This window comes from Budorcas taxicolor, chromosome 1 (assembly GCF_023091745.1).
Source record: "Budorcas taxicolor isolate Tak-1 chromosome 1, Takin1.1, whole genome shotgun sequence".
NCBI classification, from domain to species: domain Eukaryota; kingdom Metazoa; phylum Chordata; class Mammalia; order Artiodactyla; family Bovidae; genus Budorcas; species Budorcas taxicolor.
Window position 1 is genome coordinate 43,606,017 of NC_068910.1, and position 21,264 is coordinate 43,627,280.

A 21,264-nucleotide genomic window follows, 5' to 3' on the forward strand; every position below is an offset into this window, starting at 1 on the left:
TTTTGTTTGTTTTTTGGCTATTCCCTGGGATCTTAGTTCCCTGGCTGGGGACTGAACCTGCACCCTTGGCAGTGAAAGCATGGGGATTCCTAACCACTGGACCACCAGGGAATTCCCAAGTAATCTTTATTATTAAAAGTTCAGCAGACAGTCTGGTTCTGGTACAGGTGACCTGCAGGCCCTGCATTCGGTGAGGGATTGGCTTCCAGGGCCTTGAAGGCAGTAGATAATATGGGAAGGGTGAACCTGGCTGACCACCACCCTTATTTACTGTGTGATCTGCAGTGAGTTGCCTCTTCACAGAGTGTGTCTTCATCTCTAACACCATGAAGTCATGTGGGTTCAAAGCCATGGACAAAAGGTTTTGCACAGTGTACCATTTACTGACCTCTGACTCAACACAGAAGAGGTCATTAGTGTGAGTGCCCAGAAGAGGGACATAATACCAATGAACACTTTTTGAGTATTTACTGTGTATAATCCCCTATGTTAAATCCTGTTTGTAGGTTATCTTGATGAAATTTTACAACACCCCAAGTCTGTGCTATTATGGCCGTTCTTACCAGTGAACTGACTGAGCCAATGAGATGTTGAGTAATTTGACCAAGGTCACACAGCTAATGAGAGCAAATGTGTAACTACTATTCAGGGACTGAGGAAGGGCGGGAGTTGCAAGGGGAAGAAGCAGATTGTTGAGGGTGCAGCTCAGGAAGAGCAATCTACCCCAGTGCCCACTAGGTATCTGGGGCCGGTCAGCATCCTGGACAGCTCTCGTAGGGGCAGGCCTGGCTCTCTGGGAGATGCACTGGGAGGACTCTCCCACCTAGTGAGTTGGAGTTCGGATCCGTGTAAGGTTCCTGGCCTACTGGAGGCTGCTCCAATGGGGTGGGGGCCCCCCGCGGGGCCGGGCGGGGCTGCATTGCCATCTGGAGCCGCTGCGCGGCTGGCCACAGAGAAGGCGCGAGCAGCCAGAGCGCACGCAGGGCTGGAGGGAGCGCAGCCTCCGCCGCCACCGCCGCGGCGGCACATGGGCCGGCCCCGCCGCCGCCGCCCCTAGCAGACCCCGTCTCTCAGCCTCCCGCAGCTCCGGCCACCCGACCAGCCATGTCTTTCAGCGGAGCCTCCGAGCGCAGCGTCCCGGCCACCAAGATTGAAATTACCGTGTCCTGCCGGTGAGCGGGCCGTACCGGGGAGGGCTTAGGCATTGCCCCAGCACCACCCAGCTCAGGGGCTCAGCGCAAGCGGGGGGTAGACCCCAGGAGAAGAAGCATCGGGGCCAGGGAAAATCGCGGATGCAGACTCAGGGGAGTTGCTAACGGACGCGGGGAGGGGGTTTCCTTGAATAGCCCCAACCACAAAAGAGGGCTCAGCCTGCGGCTTGAAGGGATGGGTCGCGGGGATCCAGTAGGATCTGCGCCCCAGGAGGGTAAAGTTCTAGGGGGTTACCCTCTTTCCTGGGCCCTTGGAGGCAGTCTGGACGCGTCCAGTCCGCAGAGAAACAGCTCTTGGGCTGAGATTTCCGGTGTTGTCCAGGGTGCTGATAACGCGGGCCCCCAGGAGGGTGTAGTTACAGGGGAGGGAGGTGTGATCTGAACCCCGTGCCTCCCTAGGTGCCCACCTCTGGGTAGGGTACCGGCAGTGGGCTCCAGAATGATCCACTCGCTGTCCGTCTGTTTGTCTCTTTCTCTAGCAACCTGCTGGACCTCGACACCTTCTCCAAGTCCGACCCCAGTAGGCGGCACCAGGGTCGGGAGGGAGGGAACTTGGGGTCTGAGAGCACCTGAGGGGCGAGGGGAGGCGCGGGGGGGCGGCGAGGGGGAGGCGGGCCGACCTGATGTCCTTCCCTCCCCGCCCCCGCTCCCGCCTGCAGTGGTGGTGCTTTACACGCAGAGCCGGGCCAGCCAGGAGTGGCGGGAGGTAAGTCCTGGAACCCTCACCCAGTCCACCGCCGTACCTGGGAAGCACCTGCCCCCTTTAGCAGCCCCCGTGCTGATTGTCCACTCCCCATTTAGTTCGGACGGACCGAGGTGATCGACAACACACTGAACCCAGACTTCGTGCGCAAATTCGTCCTCGACTACTTCTTTGAGGAAAAGCAAAATCTGCGCTTCGATGTGTGAGCCCCGCCCAGAAACCTGGCTTGGACCTCCCCCAACCTGGATCCGCCCCCCAGCGGGCCCCCGACTTGGCTCCACCCCCAGGCCCAGTTCAGTGGCACTTTGAAGGACTCCTCTCTAGGCTTAGCGCCGCCCCCAAGTCTAGGTTGGCCACTCCCCAGGCCTAGTCCTGCTGACAACCCTTCTCCTTAATTGGCTCCGCCCCTTTCTAAGTCCCACCTCTGAGGTGACCCTACCCCCAGCAGGCCCCGGACTTGACCTTGCCCAGGTCAGACTCCTTCTGACCCCGACTCCTGCCCAAAGGAGGTCCAGGTTGAACTCCGGTACAAGACTGCCCCACCCTCCACCCACAATTTTAACCTGGACTCGAAATCGGACCCCTTTTCCAGGCTCTCTCCCACCATCCCCGCCCCATGTTGGTCCCACTCTCTTCCCAGGTACAACGTCGACTCGAAAACCAACATCTCCAAACCGGTGAGCGACCGTTCCCTCACGGGCAGGCTGGGCACACAGGCGGCGCTCACTGTGTGTTAAACGACCCTCCTTAGAACCCTCCTACCCCTCAAACCCGACTCGACCTTCTGCCCCGAACCTGCCCTCCCTGCCCTCCTCTCCTGTTCCTGCCTCGGTTTCCCGCCTGTGCCTCTTACTCACTGCTACTCTTCCTTCTCGACTGCTGCTGGGACCCTCAGAAGGTGAGGCTGAATGGGGCTGGGCGGGGTCAGCGTGTGTGGTGTGTGAAAGGTGAGGGGTGGGATGGTATCTTGGCAGGGTAGAGGCAGAGGGCTCCAGATGTCAGGACCAAGAAGGGCGGCTTGTCTGGGGACCCCGTCCCTCCTCTAAAGCCCTGGCTGGGTGGTTCCACTGCCTCCAGTCACAGTGGTTAGTGCAGCAGCATCACCAGGGCTGGGCTGGGACTGCACCACCAGTCGCGCCTGTCCTTGCTGACTCTGTATCCCTGTGCAGGATTTCCTGGGCCAAGCGTTCCTGGCCCTGGGAGAGGTGATCGGAGGCCAGGGCAGCCGAGTTGAGCGACCCCTCACGTGAGCTGAACCTGAAGGGGAAAGGGCGGGGGCGGGCCTCCGAATTCTCCTAAAGATGCAGCTGACTCTGTATCCTTGGAGGCTGGGATTCCCCTGGTCAGGTGCCTTCAATGGCTCCCATCACCTCCTGGGAAAATTCAGTTTTCAGGGTTTTGCTCAAGTCACTCTCAGCCCTGACATATCTCCTCTCTCTCTCATTCTCTGTCCTCACTCTTTTTCTGAATCTGATTCAACCTTTAAGGTTCACTTCCAAGTCTTCCTCACTAAATCAAGTTCTCTGGAATTTACATTACATTCACTCACTAAATATTTATTAGTACATTTTGTATGCTATACCCTGGGCTGGGTACCAAGGATTTATCCATTCCACAAACACTACTGGGCATATACTCTATGTAAGCCACTGTTCAAATGGCTTGGGTTGCAGTGGTGAACGAAACAAAGGCTCCTGCCCTCAGGGAGCTTATGTAACAGAAGAGGGAGAGAAATAGTACAAAACTGAAATAATAAATAAGTAAATTACATAATGTGCTAGAAGACACGAAGTGCTGTGGAATGAAAGTAGAACAGAATTAGAGTGACCGGAAATGCAGGGTGATGGGTGTTGCAGAATTCTACAGAAGGGTTGAGGAGGCCTCATGGAGAGGTAACTTCGGAGCAATAATCTGAAGAAAGTAAGGGAGTGAGCTGTGCTGATATCTGGAGGAGGAATGTTCCAGGAGAGGAAACTGCCTGTGCAGAAGTCTGATGTGTTCAAAGAGCATCACAGAGGCCAGTGTGGGTGGAACTGGGTGAGCAGCAGGGAGAAAGGAGGAGGTGAGCTCGGTGGATTCACGGTTAGGGCCCGGTAGCCACTGTGAGGACTTTAGTTTTTACTCTGAGTTGAGAGTCAGTGGAGGGTTCTGAGCAGATGAATGCTCTAACTTGCTTTCAAAGGTTGCTGCTGGGTTGAGACTACATCTTGGGTGGGCTAAAGTAGAAGTAATCCATGGTGCCAGCAGTGAAGGAGGGGAGAATTAGTTAGATTCTGGATATAAACTGAAGATGGAGCAGCAGATTCCTGTCAGACTGAATATGGACATGAGCGAATAAGAGGAGTCAAGGATGGCACCAAGGCCTTTGGCCTGAACAAGTGGAAAGATGGAGTTGCCATAGAGATGATTTTTTTTTTAGGTGAGGGAGGAGTAAGTTGTGGGAGGAAGTCAATGAGGAGTTCAGTATGACGTACTGAATTTCATAAATTTTTATTAGACAAGTAGATGGGTCAAATAGGCAATAAGAAACATAAATCTTCCATGCTCTTCAAGGACACGAGACTAGATGAGATCACTAAGGGACTGAGGAGAGAGAGAGAAGACGAAAGACCAAAACTCCATGAGTTGGAGCTAAGAAGGGAGACTGAGAAGGAGCATTAATGAAATGGGGGGATAACCGAGAGTGGGTGGTGCTGTCCTGGAAGCAAAAGACATGCAGCAATGACAAGAGAGTGGCTGATCGTGTCAGATGCTGCTGCAGTCGAGGACGGTGAGGGTTTGGACCTGGGTATTGGGTTTAGCAAGATGTCAGTCGCTGGGGACTCTGCTTGTCACAGTTTTGAAGAAGAGGTTTGGATAATAGCCTGGTTGGGAGATTTAGAAGAGAATGAAAGAGAGAAATGGCAATTAGGAATCTTTCAAGGAATTTTCCTGCAAAGAGGAGAAGAGAAAAGGAGGGGTGGCTGGAGAGAGAAGTGAGATCAAGAAGAGGTTTGTAATATTTTAACCTGAAAAAATTTATATCACATTTGTATGCTGATGGGAATGATCTAGTAGAATCTGAAAATCTGACATAATACCAAGAGGGAAAGAACTTCCCTGGTGGTCCAGTGGTTAAGACTCTATGTGTCCAGTGCAGAGGGTGTGGTTTGGTCCCTGATCGGGGAACTAAGATCCCACATGCCTCATGGCATGATCAAAAAGAAGGGGGGACAGTTGCTGGAGCGATGTCTCTGCACAGGCAAGAGGGAGGGTGTGGAATGTAGCACACGGGAGGGATAAATAGGCACATGGTAGTCATTTATAGCAACGGTAGGAAGGCCTCGTGTGGGAGAAGATCTGGAGGCAGGGTAGGTGTGTGGTGGGTCTGTGGACAGTGTCTTCTGGTTGCTTCAGCTTTGTCAGTGAAGTAGGAAACAAGGTCATTGGCTGAGAGTGAGGACGGAGGAGGAGGCTTTTTGGGCTGAGGAGAGAGGAGGAGGAGTACAAGTGAAATCTCACACCCAGCACTGGAGAGTGAAGGGACTCAGTGCACAGTATGATTAAGGACCTTCTTGAGGTTTGTGGTCACACATCTAAAATGAAGCCAATTAGCCTGAGTGTGGGTTTTCCTCTGGCCATATCCAGTTGCACAGGTGTGGTATGGGTTAGGCAGAGAATTGGATTTAACTCAGGCTGTGGTTCCGCCAAATAAGTAGACAGAAGTGAGAGAAGGGCTAGGGGAAAGGAGTAGGCTGGAAGGGAATGATTATTATAGTCCAGAGTGACTGGAGTTGACACTGGGTGAGGAGATGAGGGAGAAAATTAAGGAGAGAAGGAGCAGTGAGAAGGCAGTAGCATCAGAGACTCGCTTCTGGGTATGCAGGTGGAGTCCCTGCACTCATTACTCGCTATCTTTTTAAAGCACAGAGAGTCAGAGATCAAAAAAGCCAATGAAATGGTTCAAATTCTCATATTAAAGATGACAAACATCACATGGCAAGTTGGAATCAAAAGTTGAACTGAGAATACTCCCAACTTAGCTTCCTCTCTGTCACACTTTGGCTCTCCCAGAGTTTAGGGTTGGCAGGCCCATATCCACAAGGCCTCTGACTGCTTGGAGACCCAAAGCAAGTTGGGGATGGGTGTCCAGGCATATGCAAGTGTCTCTTCTTGGATCAGAAGAGGATAAGGCTGCCCTGGTCTTTTAGATCTCACTCTTCACAACCTTCTGAAAGCACAGCATCTTTGACCTAACAAGCCAGTCGTTCTGCCCCAGATCTGGGTAGAAACTGCTGCCCCTCATTCAGGACTGCTGCATCACATCACGCTCTACTTGCCTATTGGCCTGGGCATCCCACCTGCCCCTGGAAACTCCCTCAAGGCAGGGTCTAGCAGAGCTGGAAGGTGCCAACTGGCCCAATTGTACCTGGAACAATCCCTGGCATATACCAGAGTCTGCTTTGAGAAACAGAACCACCTTCATATCTACCAAGCTTACCAACTGCTTTTTATTCCATGCATTCATTCTGATCTTTTCACAACCCTAAGAGGTAGACAAGATTCCCATTACATAAAGAGAAAACCAAGGGCCCAAGGAAAGGGAAGACAACTTGCCAAGAACTCTAAATCCTGTCTTTCCCATGCTACCATTATGAGATGTCCGCACAGGCTAAAACCCCTTCCTTCCAGACCAGAGACCCTCCCCAGTCCAAGTCAGGTCCTACCCCACCAGAGACAGAAACACTTGGGACAGTCAGTAAATGACAGATTGAATCCCCTGGCCTACCCAATCCCCGATTGGCCACCCCAATCGTTGTTTCCTACTCTCCCCCCTCACAAAGAGGCTTTTTCTGCTTCCAGGGGTGTACCAGGCAAGAAGTGTGGGACCATATTGCTGACTGCAGAGGAGCTTAGCAATTGTCGGGTCAGTAAGGGCCACATGCTAGACCCAGGAGGCTCTCTTCTCTCCCCAAACTCCCTTTAGTGGGCTGTCTGTCTGGGGGCAATTCGAGTGTCAATAGTCCAACTTCATCCACAGGATATTGCCACCATGCAGCTGTGTGCAAACAAGCTGGACAAGAAGGACTTCTTTGGGAAATCAGACCCCTTCCTCGTGTTCTACAGGAGCAATGAGGATGGCACGTGAGTCACTGCTCCCACTATTGCTGTGGGCCCATTAGGGCTCTTAGGCTGGGACATCTTAGACTCCATCAGGACCTGAGCCCAGAATTCACTTAAGGCAGCACCCAATATGTGCTTAAACCACGCATATCAGGCCCTGTCTCTGGGCTCAGTCCTACCCCAAAGGCAGGATCCAGTCCTCTTGTCCTCTCCAGGTTCACCATCTGCCACAAGACAGAGGTTGTGAAAAACACACTGAATCCTGTATGGCAGCCCTTCAGCATCCCTGTGCGGGCCTTGTGCAATGGAGACTATGACAGGTCTGCGTCAATATAAGCTAAGGAGTAAGGGGACAAGGGTGTGAGAGTGGGGTTCTTGGGCTGAATAATGAAGGTAGAAGTGCCATAAAAGCGTTGGAGGATCCTGCTCAGTGAGACAGTTTTGGACATGGATATGGGTGCATGGGAAGGCATATGGATAGCCACATGGATGAATAAGTAGATGGACAGATGGATGGGTGGATGGATGAGTGTATGAAAGGGCAAATGAATAAGTGAATGAGCAGATACATGGATAGATAATCAGATGAATGGATAAACTGGGAATGAATAGATGGGTATGCTGATGGGTGAATAAGAAGACTGGTGGGTGGGATGGATGAATGGATAGCAGATGAATGAGTGAGTGGACTGCTGGGTGGATTAGTGGATGGGTAGATGATGGGTGGATTAATGGATGGATGGCTAAATGCTTGAGAGGCTGGATGGGTATATGAAAGATTGGAGGTTGCTTGGAGAGGCAGATGGGTGACTGAAAAAGCAGGAGGATAAACAGGTGGAATGACTGGTACATTAATAGACAGACAGATGAACGGGTGGTAGAGGGAATGGATGGGTGAGTGTAAAGCAGATGGACAGGCTGACCATATAAATTCACAAGTGGGCAGTATGAAGGTAGGTAAGTGGGCCCATAAGTAGATGGTTATGTAGACGAATGGATGATTAGATGGACATATACCAGATGGCTGAGTGTTTGGTTGGGTAGATGCGTGGAGATACAGATGGATGCTTGTATCTATCAGTGAGTCATTGAAGGGCTGGATGTATAGTTATATGGGTGATAGAGTTTAATAAGTAATTGATTGGTAAGTTTATATGGGTAAAAGGGTGACTAGATGGCAGGATGGATGGTTGAATGAACTGCCACATAGATCAGTGGCCATTTGAGATGACTTAGGCATAGCTGTTAAGAACATGGTCTTTGGAACCAGGATGTCAGAGTTTAAATCTCAGCTCAGCAATTTACTTGTTATGGTCCTTAGTCAAGTTACTGGTTTTGGGGGCCTCAGTTTCCTTATCCAAAAGTAATAATAGTATTAATACTGCTTTATAGAGTGCTTGTTAAATCAGTCGGTGCAAGTGCTGAGAACAATGCCTGGAATACGTGTGTGTGTATTATGCCTGGAACAATGCCTGGAATAGTTGTGTCTGACTGTGACCCTCTGCTCTACAGCCAACCAGGCTCCTGTGTCCGTGGGATTTTTCAGACAAGAATACTGGAGTGGGTTGCCATCTCCTACTCTAAGGGGTCTTCCTGACCCAGGGATCAGATCCACATCTCCTGCATTACATGTGGTCTTTACCTTTCGAGCCGTCAGGGAAGCAATGGAATTCCCTGGTGGTACAGTGGTTAGGACTCTGCATTTTCACTGGTGAGGGCCTGGGTTCAGTTCCTGGTAAGGGAAACAAGATCCCACAAGCCATGCAGCATGGCCAAAGTATTTTTTTAAAATCAGTAGTAAAGAATAGTAATAAAGAGCAGCAGCAGTAGTAATAGTGATAGTGTCAGTAGATAGTTGGGTACATTCATGGACTGATGAATGGATAAGACAGATGGGAGGAAGGTTGATAGAAGGACAAACGGATGAATGGAAGGATGATCTGTATAGGCAAGATCATCTTGACTATGATGGGTGGGGTTGTCTCAGATTTATCCTACAAACCTAGCCTATGTTTATCTCCAACATTTCAGAACGGTGAAGATTGACGTGTACGACTGGGACCGGGATGGAAGGTAGCACTGCCCTCTCCTAGAATTAAGCCAAACAGTTCCCTGAAATATGTAGCACACTCACCAGGAGCCCCAGAGTAGCCTTGGGAGCCAGAGAGGGTGACGACAGATGCCAGGACCTTGAACACAACTGGCCCCCTCAGTTGTCTCTCTGGGACACCATCTCTTCCCTTCTTTTCCTCTTAGGTTGGTCTCTCTTCTGACCCAAGGCCCGGTGCCTGGCAGACCAAGTAGGGGCAGGGGATAGTGAGGATAAAAGACTGGTTTCAGGGGTGGCTGCAAGCCAGCAGCAGTCGCTTACCTGCCCCTGGCCTCGTTGCAGCCACGACTTCATCGGTGAGTTCACCACCAGCTACCGAGAGCTGAGCAAGGCCCAGAACCAGTTCACAGTGTATGAGGTGAGAGCTCAGCCCCACCCAGGTTTCCCAGGCCTCCACTCCAGGTGTGCTCAGCCCGTGCTTCCCTTCCTCTATGTCCCACCGTCACCACTACCTTACTTCACTCAGGTACTTAACCCTCGGAAGAAATGTAAGAAGAAGAAATATGTCAACTCGGGAACTGTGAGTACTCCCGAGAGCTCTGGCCCTCTGTAGATCCTTCTGTTTCTGTCCCCAGAATGGGGACACACAGCATGACCACCCGGTGAGGGTGTGGGAGAGCTATGGGTGCAGACTACTTGCACATAGTGATGTTGGATACAAGGTGGCACCATTTCAGTTTTCCTTTTGTTTTGTTTTTTTTTTTTCTTGTTTTTCCTCTCACCTAAGAAAATTTGTTTGATCTCTAATCTTTTGCAGGTTTTTCTGCGGCGGTGAGGTGGGGGGGGGGTTATTTCATGATTTAATATACTTTTGGAAATCCAAGTATGTTTCTGATGGCTTCCCCCTTTGCCCTTTCAGAAATTGGACAGGGTGGGTCAGGGGCTGGAGTCGAGTGCCTCTTTCCCTTTCTCTAGCCCAACCGTCCTTCCCAAGTAGCAGGGCTGCCTCTTCTGTCCCACAGGTGACGCTGCTCTCCTTTTCTGTGGACTCTGAATTCACTTTTGTCGATTACATCAAGGGAGGGTGAGTCAAAGCCAAGCTCCGGACTAAAAGTCCAGCAATGAGTTTCTCCCAGTTCTGAGCCTCAGTTTTACTCCTCATTAATGGTCAGGATCTGATGAGATCGTGAAAACAAACTTGAAAACACTTGGCAGACTATAAAGTACAGGGTGCTGTCCACCGTAGTTCTCTCCATAGGGCTGCCTTTCAGCCCTAGCTTCCAGCCCCCCTGGGGAGATGACAGACCAGTGGTCTCCCGTAGCCTTACTGGAGCCCCGACAGAAGATATGGCGAGGCAAGAGGGAGAGGCCAAGAGAGAAGGAAAAGATAAGCAGGCTGTAGGGGACATTCTCTTTGGTTTAGTGGATGCAAGCAGACCTCAGTAAGGTACTTTTCTTCTCTAAACTTGATTTTAATGTAAAATGGAGATGTTAATTGCTACTTCAGGACTATAGTAAGGGTTAAATTATGCATATTATGTCATGAGGTAGGCATTTAGGGATGAATGGGGCATGTGGGAACACACTCCCCAAAGTGTGTTCCATGGGCCAGCAGCATCTGCCTCACTTGGGATTTTGTTAGAAATGTAGAATCTCAGGCTCCACCCAGACCATCCAGATCATAATTTGCTTTTTAACACAATTCCCAGGTGATTCAGATGCATACAAGTGTTTGAGAAATCCTGGTATAGTAAGTATTAGTCCCTCATTTCTCAATCCATCTATTTCCCCAACAGGACACAGTTGAACTTCACAGTAGCCATTGACTTCACAGCTTCCAATGGTGAGGCATGGATGGGGGAACAGGGTGTGGAGGGATTCTAAAGAAGTCATTAGGGATGGGCCTGAATTAAAACCTGGGAATAAAAGTTAACCGATCCAGGAAGCCCAGGCTTAAGGCAAGGCCCAGTCAGGCTAATACTGGGGCAGGAGTGTTGTGAGGGTAATGGTGGGAGAGAGTACAGAAAGGTAAGTGGGTAAATGGATCAAAAAAAAAAATCAAAAGGATAAATAGCTCTAGATAGCTTGAGAAGTGGATGAGTAAATGAATGGATGGGAGGGAACAGAAGTATACTAACAGATGAATATGTAAATGAGTGAATAACTGTGTGGGTAGCTAGATGAATAGAGTGGACAAATGGGTCTGAGTGAGTACAATAGGCTGAAGAGGTGGATGCATGAACTGGCATGTGGGTGGGCAAATGGACAGGTGTTTCAATTGGGGAAATAGATGAGTGGAGAGGTGGATGGATCCATATGAGGACAGACAGACAGGTGAATGAATGGAATGGACAGAGAGGGATGGATGAATGAGTAGATGGACAAAAGAATGTGGTTATATGGACAGATGGGAAAGAAAGGGAAATGGCAGATGAGCAAGTAGATAGATGGCAGGCTGGCTGGCTGGATGCACAGGTGGGTGGCTAGCTGGATAAGAGGATGGAGAAGCAGATGGATAGAGATGAATAGGTAGATGGATTTATGGCCAGTGGAAGGGTGAGTAGATGTATGAGCAGGTGGATGAACTGATGGATAGATATAGGGGTGGGTACACGGATAGTTTGAAAATGAACATTTGGATGACTCAGTAAAATAAAAAGGAATACATGGGTAAAGAGGCTTCTCTGGGGGCTCAGTGGTAAAGAATCTGCCTGCCAATACAGGTGACCTGGGTTCGATCCCTGGGTTGGGAAGATCCACTGGAGAAGAGAATGGTGACCCACTCCATTGTTCTTCCCTGGAGAATTCCATGGACAGAGGAGCCTGGCGGGCTACAGTCCATGGGGTCATGAAAGAGTCAGACACGACTTAGAGACAAAACACCAACAACAGCATGGGTTAAGAGTGGATGAATGGATAGGCAGCACATAGATGCACACAAAGACAGGCAGGTGAGCAGACAGATCATCAACTGACCCTGAGGTGGGGCTCCTGTTTCCCTACAGGGAATCCCCTGCAGCCCACCTCCCTGCACTACATGAGTCCTTATCAGCTCAGCGCCTATGCCATGGCCCTCAAGGCAGTGGGAGAAATCATCCAGGACTACGACAGTGACAAGCTCTTCCCAGCTTATGGCTTTGGTGCCAAGCTCCCTCCAGAGGGACGGATCTCCCACCAGTTCCCCCTGGTACGGTATGGGCCAGAGCCTAGACCCCACACTCTGGAATCTGGCCCACCCAAGTGGACAAAATTCTTCTACTTAGGTTTTCTTCTAAGGGTCAAGGACATGCAGAAGAGCAGGATCTAGGGGAGAGTGGCAGAGCAAGGAGGGGAGCTGGGCTGGAGTCTGGAGGGGTGTATGAAAGAGAGCAGTGGAGAAAGGCAAGAGTGAGCTGGGATCAGTCCAGCAGGGCATCTTCCCTGACAGAACAACAATGATGAGGACCCCAACTGCGCGGGCATTGAGGGTGTGCTGGAGAGCTACTTCCAAAGCCTGCGCACAGTGCAGCTCTACGGGCCCACCTACTTCGCCCCTGTCATCAACCAGGTGGCCAGGTAAGGAAACTGGATGCACCTGGGGGAAATTAAGGGGACCAGATAAGGGACTGACTTCCCAAGGATAGTGAATTTAGGCTTTGGGGAGAGGTTGAAGGTTTCAGTGTTGGCCAAGCTCTGGTATAAAGAGGTTACATCAGGCCTTATTCTAAGGTAGAAAGAGTGTCAGTGAACTGCCCCAACCCTACTTTCTGGGAACAACAAACCAGGCCTCAAGTCTGAGGAAGAGAGAAGGACCTATAGAACAGTGGATAAGGAACAAGCTTTGGCATCAAACCTGGGAGTGACCCCTCGGTCCACCACTCACTAACCTCATCTGACCTGAAGCAACTTAACTTCAAGAATACTTAGCACAGTGTCTGGCCCATAGTCAGTGCTCATGGTAGATTAAAATGAGCTCAAGTTGTAGATTAACAATGGAAGAGTAACTTCTAAAAACAGAAGAGTAACTCCAAATTTTCAGAATAAAAACACAAAGCAAAGAAAATCTAACTTACATATCAAATGATTTTTAATGCAAATAAAATAAAATGACTGAACTAAAACCAAACATACGTCAATGAACTTAAGTTGGATAAATTCACCTATTAAAAAGTTTCTCTGATTGGATAAAAAGTAATAATTCTACTATATGCTAAGGGCTTCCCTGATAGCTCAGTTGGTAAAGAATCCACCTGAGACCTCGGTTTGATTCTTGGGTCAGGAAGATCCCCTGGAGAAGGGAAATGCTACCCACTCCAGTATTCCGGCCTGGAGAATTCCATGGACTATAGAGTCCATGGGGTTGCAAACAGCTGGCCACAACTGAGTGACTTTCACATACATACTATATGCTAAATAGAAGAGACCCATGTAAAACAAAATACCTCAGAAAACTTGAAAGTAAAAAGATGAAACAAACAAACAATAATAAAAGTGGAAGGATTTCAGGGAGATATATATATCCAGAGACTCCCTTTTCCTCTAATAAAGATTAGTTTATCTTCTAATTCATCATGAGATAATAGTTTCTTTAATTACAAAAATAATGTAACATTGCTGTTGAAATTTTAAGGATGAAGAAATTAAATAAGAAATGACCCAGAAAATGGCCCATGAGAATGTGAAGATACATATATATATAATACACATATATATATAATATATATAGTTAATGATTATCTTTTCCTTATGTAGCCATAATGGCAGTCAAATTTGATGTAACATTTCACTACTGATCTTTTCACTTCATAATGGAACCTGAACAGATTTTCTTTTGTTATTGATATTAAACAGACTTAAATATTATCTTGGGCAAATTAGCTGGTTCACTCATTCATTTCCTGATTCGATGAACATTCCATAAAGCAAAATGTAGCATGAATGTGGGCTGTAGAGCTAGACTAAGTTAATACACCCAATCTACTACTTACAGCTGTGTCACTTTGGGCAAGACTCTTAACCTCTCTGTGTCTGTTTCCTCAACTGTAAATGAGGATAATAGTAGCTACATCATAGGGCTGTTGTGAGGACTAACTTAATATTCATCAAGCACATAGAACAGTGCCTGCCACATGGTAAGTGCTATGGGTGTAAGCTATTACTGTTACTATTATCACTATTACTATTCAAAGGGCATCTGCGTGTGCTCAGATATCTGCTGGGACACTGGAGACTCAGATGAATCAGATCTAGTCTCTGCCTTTGAGATCTCCCACCTTGGCGCAGGAGACAGAAATATAAATAAATCATTACCTTCTACAGGCCAGAGCTTCCCAAACTTTTCCAGCAAGTCGCCTGTTGGCAAAGGCAAACAACTGCTTCCCCTAGGGGAAACTGGGGGCCCAGTTGAAAGCAGCCAACCTGAAAATGTCTTTGAAATCCCCATATTTTATCTTAACAATTCATGCAAATTTTACATGCTTCTGACATTGTGTCCGTATTTGCTATAATTTAAGGCGTGGGGAGGTGTGTTTTAAGTATACTTAGAGTCATCTAGCTTTATCCACCAGACCATATAGTGTAATGGGTGCTTCAAGTATCCTGTGACCTTGGGTTCCCCTTGGCATACATGTTGGTACACTCATGGGTGTAAGGACTCATGAAGGGCAGACAATCCATCTTGGTGGGTGGCATCCAAGAGACCCAAGACAGCCTAGTTGTGGAGGGACCTGACTGCTTGGCTGGGTGCAGAGGGCGAACTGGACTTTTATCAGAGGAAGATGTGCAGAGCAGGCCTGGCAGCAGGAACTGCACGTGAAGAGCACAGAGGCATGAAGGGGCAAGCTCGGTAGACAGTGAACCGTACACCTAGATCAGAATGTGCACCGTGCATGGAGGAGGCCAAAGAGCAGGCGAGAATGAAGCCTAGAGGCATCAAGAGCTCAGGCTTTAGGCTTAGTCAAGTGTGGACTGGGGCCCCAGCTTCACCACCCCTTTGGAATGTTGTTACTCACACCTGTAAACTTCACTTTGGAATAACAAATGTGCTCACCTCATAGAATGGTAGTGAGGATTCAATCAGATCACGTATGTCAAGTGTGCAGCCATGATTCTGATGACCACAGATGCCTCTTCGTTGTCTGCCACCCCACAGCCAAGTGGGGCGCAGACTGGCTTTCCCCAGCCTGTAACCCAGCTCCAGGTCTAAATGGCCTTGGGAGTGCCAGGCTTCTGCAGGGAGCCACGATGTGCCTCCCAAGTCCCCAAACCCTTCCACACCCCTCAATGCTCCTGCTCACAAATCCCTTTCTGAAGAGGCCCTTACCCGTTGCTCTGACCTCCTCTCTCTTCTGTAGTCCTACCTGCATCTCCTAGAACACGCTCTCTCTTGGTTTGCACGTGCCATTCCTTCTCTCTGGATCATCTTCCCTTTACCCTCCTGTCCTCCCCCGACCCCACCTCTACCTCCAGCTCCTCCTGGCTAACTCCTACTCAGTTTTCAGGTCTTAGGTTAGATGTCATGTCCTCAAAGCCCTCGCCTCACTGCATCGTCGTGCTGTAAGCATCCATCTCCCCCCCAGGACAACATCCGATTCTCTGCTGCAGGCTCAGCACCAAACTTGGTGCCTGACCCACAGCAGGTGTGCAGTGATTATATGCAGAATGAGTGAGTGACAGGAAACAGTGCCAGCCCAAGCCTATGAAGAGGCTGCAGCCAGAAAAGAGCAAAGGCTGCTAGGGAGGATCATGGCCCACTCCCACCCTGGGCCCTGGGCAAAATCAACTGTAGCTGTTCGAATTCTCCACTCTCACTGTGCTTTCCTCTGGATTTTTTATATCAAGCTTAGATATCAGCATTGTCCGATAGAACTCTCTGCAGTGATGGATGCAATGATGGAGATGTTCTGTATCTTGTGATATCCTGTATGGTAGCTCCCAGCCACATACAGATAGTGAGCACCTGGAGTGTTGCTAGGGTGAACAAAGAACTGAGATAACTTTATTTAACTTAATTTATATAAATTTCCATAGGACCTGGGGACTGCCTTACTGGATAGTACAGCTCCATCCTTTCCAATCCTCACAGGGTTTGAGACTGGAAGTCAAGAGACCAAGTCTGCCATGGCCTTTGTGCTGTCTGAGGTCTTGTTTCTCTTATGTATAAAATAAGGGGACTGGACTCAATGACTTCTGAACTCATTTCAGATCAAAAAATCTTGGGAGTCAAAGACTGGCAGTGAGAGAAGGAAAAAGACTCTGGGAGCAGCTGTTAAGACTGGCTGAGGACCCAGAAGCCTAGGCAATGGGATGTGATGAGCAGAAGGGAGAAGGGAGGAGGAGAAATGGGTGAGAGATGGGAGAAAGAAGGCCTTCAGTCTTTGGTCTTGTTCTTGTATAAACACCAAGATCATTCTAGGGCCAACAAAGTCCTGGGTGATCTGGGCCCCACCCCATTTTGATCATATGGTCCATGCTGCTCCCCTCACTTTCTGGTCTCCAGACAGGGTAGATTTCCTCCGGTCTCATTACAGGGACTTTGTCCACGCTGTTCCTTCTGTCTGGAATGACCTCCCCCTCCCCTTCACTTAGCCTCCTCTCCCTCCTCTTCTCCTTCATCCTCAAACATTGTTTCCTTAAAGAAGTCTTCATTGACCTGGGCCAAGTCACGATCCCTTAGATGCTCTCCTCACAAATGCTATCCTATAGCTATTTCTGTGATTCTTGGTTCAGTGTCCACTCTCAAGAGGACTGGGGGGACTGTTGCTTTCTCACAATGCCTAACACAGTAGCTACCATAGTAAATGCTCTGTGAGTGTCACTGGAGGGACGGTAGGAGGGGCAGGCAGCCAGCTCTGGGGAAGAAGCATGAGCTTCCGAAGCCCCAGTGCTTGTCCTCTGCTTACAGGGCCGGCTGTGGAAGTTTTAGGGATAGACATTCCTTTGGACTCTCTGGGCTTTCAGCTGAATTCTGATCTTAGCTTCTTCCCCAGGGCTGCAGCCAAGATCTCTGATGGTTCCCAGTACTATGTTCTGCTCATCATCACTGATGGGGTCATCTCTGACATGACACAGACAAAGGAGGCCATTGTCAGTGTAAGTCTGAGGAGGGTTTGGCAGGAAGAGGTCACTGTTAATAACTGTCCAGGGGTTGAGATTTTGCCCTACATGCAAGCTAACAAGTCAGGCTGCCAATTTCATGGATGCTTGCAGTGGACACAAGATTTCTGGATCAAAAGCAAAGGTGTGTGGGACTTCCCTGATAGTCCAGTGGTTAAGACTCAACACTTCCACCGCAGGGGGCATGAGTTCAATCCCTGGTCGAGGAATTGAGATTCCACATGCCACTATTCCCAGCAATAGCAACAGCTCAACTATCAGCATTGGCTCTGATTCACTAAGTCCCACTTCCCAGAAGATAATGTGCCAAGGGCCAGATGACCAGTGGGTTGTATTATAGAACACAAACCCTGAGTGTAGAAAACCTGAGCCTTTTATCATGGGCAGTAAGCATGCCTGCCCTTTGTTCCAGCATGAGACATTTTATCGTACCAGACAGTAAACAAACCTGCCCTTTGCTGTATAGGAAGGCCCTGTATCTTTCAAGGCTGTTACATATGCAGACATACTTGAAAAGTTAGTCCGGCACAAAGAGAAATCAGTGCCTCTGCTTGGAAGATGTGCCGAAATATTATACACAGAGAGAATTGTCCCCCAACAGTCACTTCCCTTGCTATGGCTGCTCACCCCAACCATTTACCCTCTTTCCCCTCACAGGCCTCATCACTGCCCATGTCTATCATTATTGTCGGTGTGGGACCAGCCATGTTTGAAGGTGAGTAAGATGGGGAGTTTTCATGAGTGGGACCAAGAACTGGGGAAAACAGAGAAGGATCTAGGAACCCAGGCCTATCTCATAGAGAAGATAAGATGGATGCCTGTGTCAGACCTTGGCCAAGTCAGACCTTCTCTGAACCATTTCCTCATTATAACTGAGGTTGTTGATACAAATACTTCCCTCCTGGGCTTCCTAGGATGATGGAATGCATGGGAGGGAATAATAATAACTCCATTACAATGCCTAATATTTGTAGACTTTGATACAACCAGTCTCTTGATGACTCCAAAGGGGAGCGAAGAGGCAGAGGGCAGCATGGCTTGTTGTGGGAAAGGCCAATCAGCTGAGGGGTGTCTTTTCTGCAGCTATGGAAGAGCTGGACGGTGATGATGTGCGCGTGTCCTCTCGGGGACGCTATGCCGAGCGCGACATCGTTCAGGTAGACCTGATGTCATGAGGTCAAAAGGAAGTCATGGTGTCAAAGGCATGGTGGGAAGGAGGGGCTAAGTTAGCAGCCATTCCCCTTTACTGCCTTCCTTTTATTTTTTTCCAATTTTATTTACCTATTGGCTCTGCTGGGTCTTCATTGCTGCATGTGGGGCTTTCTCAAATTTATGCGAGTGGAGGCTACTCTCTAGTTGAGGTGTGTGAGCTTCTCTCGTTCTGGAGGCCGGGCTCTGTGACCCGTGGCCTCTAGACTGTGGGCTCAGTAGTTGTGACGCAAGGTCTTAGGTGCCTCAGGGCATGTGGGATCTTCCTGGACCAGGGATTGAACCTGTGTCCCCTGCATTGGCAGGTCGATTCTTAACCACTGGATCACCAGGGAAGTCCCTTTACTGCCTTCTTAATCACTTACCTTTCTTCCCTTCACTCTTTCAGCCTTCCTACATTCATTCAACAAATTCTTTTTGAGAAACAGGCAGGTTGCTGCAGCCATGGTGGATTCATAGTGTAAGAGATCCCCAAGGCACCTGCCCTCTAGTGGAGGCTGCCAATAATAATGGCACAGTTCATTAGATTGTGCTAAGTGCTCCAGAGGGACAGTAAACGCCACAGTGAGAGTCTGTAACTGGGATCTGATTAGGCAGGATTGTCAGAGAAGGCTACTATGAGGAAATGACATTGGAACTGAAATCTAAAGCAAGGTATAAGCATAACAGGCAGAGAAGCAGCAGGTGAGAAGGCCCTTAGGTTCAAAATAGCTGGCCCAATCATGGAGAAGGCAAGAGGCCCAGGTGGCAGCATCACAGCAGTGAGTGGAAGAGGAAGGCAAGGCCCTGCCAGTCATGGTGAAGTTTGGGTCTTTGTTCTAAGATTATTAGAAAGCTCTTGAAGGATTTTAGACAGAGAAGTGAGATGGTCAGTCTCGCATTTTGAGACATGCAGAGAGGCTGCAGGAGTGCAGACTGCAGCAGGACGAGGGAGAAGGCAGGGAGCTCTGTTAGAGAGGAAGCCTTCGAAGTAGTCCAGGGATTTGGATGGGAATAGGAGCGGTGAGGATGGAGAGGAGAAACAGGTTCAAAAGACAATTTAAGAAAAAATGTATGAGAATTGACTACTTGATTAAATGGTGATAGGGAGTCAGGGTGGCTTCAAGAATGATTCTTAGTTTCCTAGACTGAGCCCCTGGTGAGTGATAGTCTCACTTGCTGGGAAAGGAAAGGCTGGAGGAGGGGCAGATTTGGCAGAAAAGCCTAGAATTCAGCTGTAAACACATTGGACTTGAGTTATCTAAGACGAACGAAAGGGGATGTGATACAGGCAACCAAGTTGTGACTCTGGGCCTTACAGAAAAGAAGGTAGGGATGGATGTATAAATGTAGGAGTTATCAGGGAACAGGGTTGTGTTTTTTTTTTTAAATTGAAGTACAGTCGATTTACAATACAGTGTTAATTTCAGGTATGCAGAATAGTGATTCAGTGCTTTTAGTTTATACTCCATTTAAAGTTATTACAAGATAAAAGTTACAATACCCTGTTATACAGTTTATCCTTGTTGCTTATTTATTTTGTCTATATTAAGTTTGTACATCTTAATCCAGGGAACAGTTTGTAAATGTGTTGAAAGTGTATGAAATCATCCAGGAAGAGAATTGAGAAAGAAAAGGCATTAGATTTAGGGATTAGGCAGACTTAGAGCATTGGGGTTGGTGCAAGGAGGCATCCAGAAAGGTAGAGAAAATCTAGAAGAATGTAATGTGTCAAGAGTGGGAAGTGTTCAGGAAGATCATGGTGAAATGTAATGGAAAGCTCAAGGGGAGTCAGCAAGATGCCTGACAATCATTGCCTGCTAGACTGATTGGGGAACATGGTGCTGTTGACTTCATTAGCAAGAGCAGTTTCAGTAGACTGCATGAAGCCAGATTAGAGTGGTTTGAGGGTGAATAGAAGGTGGAAAAAAAAGTGGGTGGGGAGAAAGCAAATGTAGAAATTTACTCTAGATAAGGTGGGAAAGAGAGTGATACTTAGAGATATTAGGGGTCAAAGAGGAAGCCTCCGTCCGGCCACCCTCCCCAGTCCTCTCTCTCCTGGCCACCCACATCTGATCGTGCCTGTCACAGTTCGTCCCATTCCGAGACTATGTCGACCGGTCGGGGAACCAGGTGCTGAGCATGGCCCGACTTGCCAAGGATGTGCTGGCGGAGATCCCAGAGCAGCTACTGTCCTATATGCGCACCAGAGACATCCAGCCTCGCCCGCCACCCCCTGCCACCCCCAGCCCAATGCCAGCTCCAAAGCATCCCTGAATAGCCCACCTAACCAATGCCCAGCAGTCTGCCCGCCTGCCCACCCATTGCTTCTGCTCAAAATCAGAGGCACCTGGAACCTTGGACTTCATTGGGAGGGCAGCTTGGAGGATCAGTATTGGCTGGTTGAGCCCTCTGCCCCATCACCCACAGAAGGGCCTGGCACTGTCACCACCTCCCTGCCTTCTTGCTGATAATAAAGCTGATCTTTACTCCACTTCTGTCTCATGGGTCTTGGGGAGGGAGGCTGGGACGCCCAGGGTCTGGGACACACGAAGAAAAAGATGGAGCAAGGACAGCTTCAGCTAGGGATCATCCCCAACCTAACACACATCCATCTAACCCTTCTTCAGATATTCTTCAAATACTTTAAGAAACAAGTGAATCTTCATGTGTGTACATTTTTCCTGAGGAGAGGCCTATAGCTTTTATCAGATTCTAAAAGGGATTCTTGACCTCAAAAGGGGTCAGCTTTAAGATGATTCTGTATAAATCTGCTCTAATCTGTCTAGTTCAAATTTTTTTGAGTGAGGATAATTTTAAAAGCTGATATTTTCTTTGAGTGAAGTGAAGTGAAGTCACTCGGTAGTGTCCGACTCTTTGCGACCCCATGGACTGTAGCCTACTATGCTCCTCTG

General features: G+C 48.7%; 1 protein-coding gene across 1 annotated transcript; it reads left to right on the forward strand.

Annotated features, from left to right (window-relative positions):
• The first annotated feature begins 1,073 nt into the window (after positions 1-1,073).
• CPNE9 (copine family member 9) lies at positions 1,074-20,795 on the forward strand. The gene is made up of 20 exons (XM_052636057.1): positions 1,074-1,172; positions 1,691-1,731; positions 1,871-1,917; positions 2,013-2,116; positions 2,555-2,591; positions 3,084-3,160; positions 6,757-6,820; positions 6,935-7,038; positions 7,233-7,337; positions 9,049-9,090; positions 9,410-9,485; positions 9,594-9,647; positions 10,090-10,151; positions 10,864-10,910; positions 12,073-12,254; positions 12,495-12,622; positions 17,035-17,137; positions 17,819-17,876; positions 18,245-18,318; positions 20,441-20,795. The coding sequence occupies exons 1-20, from the start codon at positions 1,105-1,107 to the stop codon at positions 20,624-20,626; spliced, it is 1,659 nt and encodes a 552-aa protein (XP_052492017.1). The 5' UTR covers positions 1,074-1,104; the 3' UTR covers positions 20,627-20,795.
• Positions 20,796-21,264: the final 469 nt, after the last annotated feature.